The sequence below is a fragment of the Thermobia domestica genome, chromosome 13 (assembly GCF_964235325.1).
Source record: "Thermobia domestica chromosome 13, izTheDome1.hap1.1, whole genome shotgun sequence".
Classification (NCBI taxonomy): Eukaryota; Metazoa; Arthropoda; class Insecta; order Zygentoma; family Lepismatidae; genus Thermobia; species Thermobia domestica.
The window spans coordinates 133,167,247-133,176,985 of NC_137466.1; the positions used below are offsets into that span (position 1 = coordinate 133,167,247).

Sequence of the window (9,739 nt, forward strand, 5' to 3'; positions counted from 1 at the left end):
CCCCTCCATTTTAACGGTACTTACTTCGAGAACCAACAGTTTTCACAGGAAATTTCACACGTTCTGCGAGAGTCAAGGTCTATCTACTCCATGCCGAGTTTCAACAACATCAGGTAAGCTATGCAGACTGCGTGCGATCTATAGTCTCCGTCCTAAGTGATAGCCCGTAACTCAGAAACCGAAAGTATGCATACGAATAAAATACTAACTCCAGATTTACTTTCATACCAAGTTTGGTCCAAACTAGATGAGTTCTGTTGAGCACGTACAGTATACACTGCCCTTGTGATTTATATACTACATATAGCCGTGGCCATGGATGAAATATCTCTTCCAGTTACTCTTTACCAAAGTTCTCGACAAAGCCAAGTACAATATGAATCTGTTCGTAAGCTTATTTGTTAATACAAAATACATGAATTTGTATCTTAACGCACGAATATAAAATGATGATAAAGCATTACTTACATCATTTATCTTTAAAGCTGTATTGAAGAAAGACTTGATTTCCCAAAACTGGAACAAATGATAGAGCACTTTTATTGCACGTAAAACCCAGAACACTACTGCTACTAGAATACAAATCCACGTCACTGCATCCATGTTAGCTATACACTGGTCAGCGGGGATCACAGCATCACTGAGAGAGATCTTGGAGTTACTACTTTTATTTTTATCCTCCCTTAAAAGAAAAATCAGCGTGTGGAGTAAACAGAACTGAACAAGACTGTTAATAGCAGAAGTTATGCCTAACTCTTACCAAGAAATTATGAATTTTATAAGGAAATTAAATACATACAATTTATAAAGCTAAAATAAGAGATTCTCCATGTCTTCTTTCTGGTATATTAAGAACAAGATTGCTTATAGTTCATTATGGATTCTCTAATTACCTTTGTGGATCACTGAATATTATTATGCTCTAACATTATGTCTCCAACCTTAGAAAATCATAGTAAGAATTTCCTGTATTTATTATTTCTAATACTGCAACCATTGAGGAATATTTCACCATATCTTTCTTTCTTCAAAAATAATGAGAAAAGTAGTAGAAACACTTCTTTATATTCAGCATTTAGGCCATATTCTCAGAACTAATACTTTTCAGTGAAATGAAAAATAAATGTTTTATCTAAATATGATATGTAAAATCTATACACAAACAGATATATCTTCCAACATACTTACCGAAAAAGAACTGGGTAATCAACACAATGCAATAAAAAACTGGAGAAAACAACCACAAAGATAAACTGGAATAATTCCAAAGTTTCCTGGAGCATCATACAGGTGAAGCCATGCTTTTGGTGATAGTGGTACATGCGTGCAAAGAAGGAGTCTAAATCTTCGATGTGGTTCCACCGAGCTGAGGGAAAACAAAAATAGCTGATCATAAAACACGATCAAACTTTCGTTAAATAAAAATGTTTCAATTTACACGAAATATGCTCATTTTGTATGAGAAATTAACAAATAAACTGATTAAGTTATAAACAAAAGATCCAATAATACATTAAAGTAATAACCAGAAAAATGAACAATAGAGTAAGATTAATATTACCTTATACATACATTTAGTTACTTATTTATTTGTGTAGTTGAAGATACATCACGTTAATTGGCCAATATATAACATAATCAACAAAAAGTATGAAAAAATTATGCGTAACAGTATTTAAAATTTAATTTTGCACAAAGAGAATTGAAAAATTTCCCCTCAATAACAGACAGGTAGGATTCCGTTAAATTTAGATGTAAGAGAAATTTGGATTACTGCAAGTCCAAGTTTCGGAACACAGATTAGATTTATATAAGGTATAGTGTGAATGAACACTCGGAAATTAAGTGTGACAAGTAGTGTGTGGCCGTTTACCATTTCAGAAGAAACTTAACGAGTTCCGTATTATGTTATTTTCATTATTTTCACGGCACTTCTGTTTCATTACTTGACCTACGTGATGAACAAAAGCAAAATAGCCTGAAAAAATGTCCGCAGCAGGGCACAGACCACACAGACGAACAGTATTTCACTACAGGAGAAATCAAGGTTTAGTAATAAGTAGCTACCAATATCAAATTTTGAACTTTTGAAAATCTATGCAACGTTTCAAACGTTTGCATTGAGTTTTGTTTAACAGCAACAATATGTTCACTGAAAGTAAGTTGCTATTAACAAGTCCACAAAGATTACTACGCGTTGTACATTTTTAATGATCCTATTGCCAATAGTGTATTTTGTATAACACGACGCTTCCTTGGGACAAAACTTCACATGACAAGTTTCACACCAAGAATCAAGTCTTGAGAGATCATTTTGAGGACTATTGGCACCTTATTATATACGACAAAGCGGGTGTGGATTGAAGATAACTGGGAAGATTATGTATGAATGAAGAAAAAGTAAGAGATCAAGACAATCCTTTGAGGAGCACTAGATTTTACTGAAAGAAAGATAGATGCACAATCAGAAATAACACTTGTTTATTAGACAGACATGTCGGAATGAGACTGTGTAAAGTACTATGTATATTATATCTGCTTGATAATTTGTACAAAAGAGGTGATTTATGGATGAAAATTCTTTGCTTACATCTAAATACATCATATCTGATTTGGTAATATTTGACATACAGTTCAAAGCACGAGAAAGCAAAACCAATAAGTTTGCTAAGCGAGAGTGACCACGAAGAAAACCGTTACACTAAATACAAAAGTAGGAAGTCGAAAATTCTATCTTCGATATTTTTTCCGCAGATCATTGACACGGATAACAATATGGATACTGGCCTATATAAGGAGACATTATTTTTCCGTATTACCAGATTTAGGGAACTGTTTGCCTCTTTCCATGAAAGCGGAAAAAATCCTTCTAGAAAATACGTTTAATAGCCGTGATAATGGATACGCTGAAGAGAAAGCAGAGTTTCGGAGGAATATTGTACATATGTTGTCTGGAAACAATGCCCTTCGAACAGGCAACGAGATGAAAAGAGATACCCTCTTTCAGTGCGAAAGTAATGTAGACAGTATTTCAGAAATGTATACTGTATCCTAGTCTTCTAATGAACGCGCAGTAGCAAATACTAATACATAACTTGGACGTTACCCAACTTACATCCATACAGATAAATCAAAATTTAATTAGAACATGAATCAAAGCGTGAGCCCGTGAACACCAAAGATGTACTTTTACGATTAATTAGAAAAATATACTTTAAGCAATACGTAGAGACATTTGAGTTTTCGAGCCTCGAATAACTTAACATTTAATATGCCAGACCTGAAACATTTCCCTAATTTATTATTTCCTTCTTCTTATTTCATCCCTCTACACTCCTTCGACAAGTCCATCAGAGGTCTGAAAGTTAGTTTGCCTATCCTAGTTCCCTCAATATGTTTATAATTTAATTAATCTTATAAAAATCTTATTTTGATTTATATTCATTGTTATACAGAGCGAAGTGCCTACATATTCTACGAAGAGTAGAGAAGGGGAGAGGTTGAGTTCTGGTACTGTTTAAGTCTGCTAATTTGAAATGCTCACGGATATTTCTGAAGACTAGTTGTTCACTCATCTCGCAGAAAAAATAGCAGTCCCTCAGCTGAAATGTTATTCTAAAGGCAGCGCATATAAAAATTACAGAAAAAGAAGAGATTGCATTTGTATTTCTTCAACAGCTCTCATAATAAATGAAACCCACCCACACAGCAGTTACTTTACCCCCTTTTCCTTAATTTATAAGTGAATCCATTTAGTAAGAATTATATTCGTAGATGATGTGAAAAGAGAAAGTACTTCCGTATAAATAGCTATGACGAATTTTAGTTTGGGTAAGAACAATTATATGAAATCTTCACTTTAACATCTCAAGTTTATGCACATCAGATTAAACGTGATGGATGATTAATAAATACATGAATATGACAGAATTGGTGAAGTAATAAAGTGGGATGAAACAGGAGAACCCTATGAAAACCTAGCAACACGATTATCCACTATGAACTACTTATAGTCAGGTTATGTACGTTGACGTAGGTACCACTTACCCAAGTTTACCCTTCACAACAAACTTCGAAGAAAGAAAGAAAAAAAAAAATCAGGGCTTCCACTCAAACTTAACAATCAAATTCACGGCCTAAACCTTTTCAATTTTACAATCGGAAGTTTATAAAAGTAATCCTTACTGATCGCATAACGACAGTAAAAATCGCCCGTTGCGAGACAAAAAATGACTACTCCTATTTTCTTCTGACAGTCTTTCCTATTAATTTGAAAATTTTATAGATTATCAAGGTTTGATAACGAAATTCACGACTTATTCCAAGCTTCTTCATGATATATGAAATCAAAGGCTTATCCACGATTGAGCGGGCACCCTGACAGTCGTTATAAAGCAAAAACGATTGAAAATAAAAGAAGGAAACAAGTGTCAAGATACAAAAATGTTAGATACCTCCGTGCTCTGCTTGCTAAAAACGGCCTCCTACCACAGAGCACGGAGGCCATTCGAAAATTGTAAATAGCAAAATATGTAATCTTTACATTGTAGAAAGAATCATGACAAACAAACAACTTTTGCAGGAAAAAGGCTTTCGTGTGGAGTACCATTTACGAAACAGCCACTATTTAATTTTGAGTGCTTGCACAGTCAGAGAAAACGTCCAGTGCTTACAGTTCACAAACGGTTGGAGATGAAAGGATGTCCCAAAAATTAAGATAAGAATATGTCAGAGACGCATCTGATCTTTTTCTTTTTTTCTTAAATCTCAAGTCGTTTTCGATTTATAACGACTTGACGTTTTATCTGTATATGCAAGATTTCACAAACGGTGGATATTTCGAAAACTGTGCCCCACACGAAAAACTTTTTCCTACAAAAGTTATTACGAATTTTACTGATCTTTTCAATAACATAGCGAAATTATATACCTTACTATGTAAAATTTTCGAGCGACCTCCTTGGGACCCATGATAGGAGGTCCTGTAGGACCAACAGAGCTCTCCATTGATGCGCCCTTTGACATTTCCTTATCTCCTTTTCCACTTCATAATTTTATTCCTAGCCGTTTGTGATTTAAAAGAACTGGCGGTTCTATATGAAACACCCTGTACATATGTTGCCTTACTGAGTAAAACATTCTACACATACATATTTTCTTTCTAAGAATAGTTTCAAATTTACAACCATACAGTCAATCACGAATTTTAAGCTATTTCTTGAGTAATTTCTTCCAAACCATTCATTCTATTTTCTTATCTTATACCTTATTCTCTACCAAATTTAACTTGACTACTGTGTAACATTTATCACAGGTATTACAAGTAAAATACTGCAATATTCCAATTTTATCTAATATTCAAAACGTCATCATCAAGCTATAATTTCATTCTGATTCAAAATATCCCGCGGAATCACAAAGTGCGATTTATGAGAGTATCTTATGTATTCTAATGCAAGATTGATTCACAATCACAAAATAACTTCATACACTTTGTTACAGGACTTTTCTAAATAAACAACGTACATAATTAATAAATAGGAAACAAAATGACTCACATTTTCCACTTTCAGGAACAACATGGATCATAACACCGCTTTCCTGCGGCGTTTCCTCCCCATCACCATCCCCTCCGAAAGGCTGCAAAGGTTGATAGCTAGTTTCTAGAGTAGCTGTCATGGTGGCATTACCTGCCATAAAACAAATAATTAATAAGGCCTAATTCATTGATAAATTCGATTTACTAAATTGCATATATGCTACAGGGCTCGAAAAAACCTGGGTGCCAGGTCGCCCAGTTTGGTTCCTAGCTAATTTAAGGCCAGAACATACACACATGGATTAATTTGGATCTGATTTATTACAGCTCCTATTTCTATGAAATGGAATCGATGCCAGTATAATATACTTGCTGCAAAATATCAGAAAACTGCACATAATTATGATGAGCGACAGATACTTACACCTTACCAACTTGGTAGAACTTAACTCATGATATTCATTATTTTGTCTTTTGTGTTTGTGCAGAAACTGCACAAAACTTATAGTGAGAGTATTTTAAAGCCTAGGCAAGTTTTTACTTTGGGCATTTCACTCAATGAATCGATTTGCAGGGAACTGGTTCTTCGAAACAGTTCGTTAAACACCATGGAACAAGTTCCCCACGAATCGAATCAAATAGAAATCATGGTGGCTCAAACTGTTATATTTCCACAATTCCTTTAAACATTGCCAGATTCAAATGCTGACAGACATAGAATCATGCAACCTTCCCATCATAGCATAGTTCTCAATTTATCAAAACTTGAAATATACAATGTATAAAATAGTAACAGAAAAAGCTATATCAAGAAACAACACCATTTTCAGACTCCTACAAAGGGAACCAAACAAACTATATGCATGAGGGGCAGTCTCCCCTGTAACAATAAATTAAAAAAAAAAAAAAACCTGAAAACTAACGTATACTGCAAACTGCACAAAACTATATAATTGAAAGGAAACAAGTCCCCTAACTCATACCAACCCACTAAATATCTTACAATTAAGGAAAAAATAATTAGAAATAAATGCCTGAGATTTTAATTTGGTGAATACGCATAAAGAGTGCCTCACCACAGCCTCAAAACAAACTTTCGGCGTGCTTAATACAGTACTGAATAAATTCTCATGTATAATGTTTCATATTTTGGGTCGGCAGATACCAACATATAACACAACTAAAGAATTTCACGTACCTCCAATCTACATTTACTAAAGAAACTACAATTCCTAACAGAAAACTGATTAAGTATGACGAACATTTACGATTATAGCATATATAGTTCATTTCAGCAGATTAACTTATACTATACATAATAACTTATATACCTTATTCCACATACATTGCAATTTCTATTGAGCTGTAATAACCAGACACTAAAATAGAACCTGTAAGTATTGACACCACTGCCACATAATAATATTTATATGCGATGTAAATTTAAATCTCTTACTTGTCCTTCATCAAAATGAACTTCCACCTGAGTAGACATGTGCCATCGTAACACAGTACAAAACGTGACGAACATGAGCACTGACAAAACATGACGTCAAATCATATCCGCACTTCCCCGCCGTAAACAAAAAAAGTATCAAAAGCACAACACCACGTCCCACGTGACTACATACCAGTACACCGTGCAGGTAGATTATACGGATCCATGCAGAAATTAATGAAATATATATTGCACACGTCCTTCACTCTGCATTTCTACCTTCAGCAACCATTATTGAAGTGTACACTTGCATTCCCCGGTGCAGATTCACTTTAAGAGGTCTTGTGCAAAACTCAACCAACATGTGCTAGGAGGTTACTAAAACGCATAAATGCTATCTAACCAATTCAGGGCAGGAGCGCAGTACGGAAACCTGAGTGGTAGAGTCTGTAGAGAACAGGCGCGTCAATGATGGTGGGTATATGAGTAAACAAGGATTGTGGAAAACAACTGCTTTCACTTCATTTACAAACATGAAAAACTTAGCTTTTACTACCTTCTATATTTCCATATCTTACTACTCTTTCGTGCTTAGGATGTGTAGGCGAATACCAGGTTCAACTTTCATTAATATATATTCACACACATACATACCACACAGTAAAGAACACACCATATTGTCATTATTTACACACTAGTCTATTTAAAAATATTATTACGAATCTCTCCTGTGCATTTTACAAATCTGCGAATCCGTATAATCAATCTGCACCAACGATATGTCTTTAAAACCGGAACCAAAAGAACAAATCACTGAATCGAGGGATCGTATAATATGAACGAAATCACCAAAGTAATTAGTAAAACTTGACTTATGATACTTATTATTTTGTCTTCTGCCATTGGTTACAGTGAACATTTTTCAAAAACCTATATTTATAAAAATAAATAAATAAAAACTCTTATGAAGACAAGATTACAGCTACCAGATTATTAGTAGCAAACATTGGTAAAACTTGCCTTTTTATAAGATAGTTTCCAACCGATCAAATATCTTTTTTTATTTTTTCCCTAAAATTCCTACATTGAAAACATCATATTATGGGCAAAATTATTTCGAATGTCTTTATCAAAATGAAAGAAGGGCAGCTTAAAATTTAAAAACACGAAACAAACAGTTAACCATAGGCTACATTGAAAGAGTGACTAAATAACAATAACAAATGACTCCCACATAAATTGTAAGAGATAAAGTAAAACATCGAGCCTCCCATTTTAAATAACAATTACAGGTACAGTGACGTAAAAAATTCACTTAAAATAACCTAATCAAACATTGTACCAAATCAAACTTAGTGCAATCTGATTACAAATGCGAAGTGTGTATGTTATACCTAAAAATTTTTGAAAACTCACAATCCTTACAACACTTCAACACATGTTGTGTGACTTGCACAATAACTAGACAAATTACAAATGTTTTACAGAATCTACTCAATACAAAGTCTCTGCAGCGGTTAAAATATGGTTGAAAATAAGTTTGATAAGACAAGGAACAGTTCCTTTCACCTTATATAGTTTACGGTGATTCATAATTTCTCCCATTAAAGAATCGTTATCATTTGCTAAAATGAAATTTCGCACATAGCTCTACTGTAAGTAAAGAGCAAAGATTACTACGTAATTGCTTTTCTTTGTATGACTAGACCTAGACGAGAATCTGGTTTGTTTTATATAACAAACAAGAGCACCTTACTAACGTATACCAATATCATGTACAATACGGTAATAACTGTGAAAATTCATAAAAGCAAGTATATACACGTTCACCCATCTACAAATATCTGAAAACAAAGGATTAGAAAATGACATCACAATTGCTATTTATATTTGCGTGCTATATTGCGTATCAACAACATTGCATATTTTGCAAGCTTCCTAAATTTTAAATAATTAATCGTAAAAGAAGTGCCTTAATATTTTCATTAATTCCAAAAATATTATTTATGCAAGTGTTTGACCTTTTGCGGAAACGTAGTAGCTTCGTTCCATCAAACATCAAGACAGCTGATTCAGGTAAACAAAAAAGTCTCTTACCTGTGCTTCATGAATAACCAGAGAAAACAAGAGAATAGTAAAGCAGAAATGAAGTAGGTATTTCATTCACATGGTGGCTTCTCTTCTAATACTCGAAAAATATATTGCTACGGGAACTGGCACTAATTTTATAGTCATCTCTCCACTTTGCAGTTCCTTCCATTGCAATGTCTGTCTACTTTGTCTTGCAAGGTTTCGTCAGAGTTGCCCTCTAGTGTGATTCGTTGTAGAAAACAAATGACGCCTACATGCCGTTTGCAATTAGCGTTTGTTCCGATAAGTAGCTATTGAGGATATGTTCCATCTTATCACGTGTAAATCTTATGCCGTCAACATGAGACATAGCATATAGTTCTATCAATGGCGTACGCAGAGGGGTGGATGACGGGGCTTCAGCCCTTCAGAAATTTTTAGGAAATAAACATTATTCAAGTGAAAAGGAAAAATATACAGTCGGAAAAATGTAGTTGCCCCAGCAACGACGCTAGCTTTTATTTCTTGAGGCTGAAGCGGAGGGACAGGGACATTTCTGAAACGGCACTGATCTTTTTTTGTACATCGGAAGTAATGGTTTTATATTACTTGACCTGCGTTAAAAATGGGGTCAGGCCAGGGGCGCCGGAACCGGGGGGGCAAGGGAGGCACTTGCCCCTCCTGAAATTTTC

The 9,739-nt window shown here is 34.4% G+C and overlaps 1 protein-coding gene across 2 annotated transcripts in view; it reads right to left on the bottom strand.

Moving 5' to 3' along the window:
* The window catches only part of Atg9 (autophagy-related protein 9), a 67,209-nt gene extending 57,920 nt beyond the window's left edge, over window positions 1-9,289 (bottom strand). The window contains exons 1-4 of one of the 2 annotated variants that reach the window (XM_081736500.1): window positions 9,075-9,289; window positions 5,559-5,693; window positions 1,189-1,366; window positions 469-682 (exon numbers count right to left, since the gene is read on the bottom strand). In XM_081736500.1, the coding sequence (XP_081592626.1) occupies window positions 469-682; window positions 1,189-1,366; window positions 5,559-5,679 (513 nt within the window). In that variant the 5' untranslated portion in view covers window positions 5,680-5,693; window positions 9,075-9,289. The remainder of the gene's footprint in view (window positions 1-468; window positions 683-1,188; window positions 1,367-5,558; window positions 5,694-9,074) is intronic. The other variant, XM_081736499.1, reaches the window with a different exon arrangement.
* Between the last annotated feature and the right edge of the window lie 450 nt (window positions 9,290-9,739).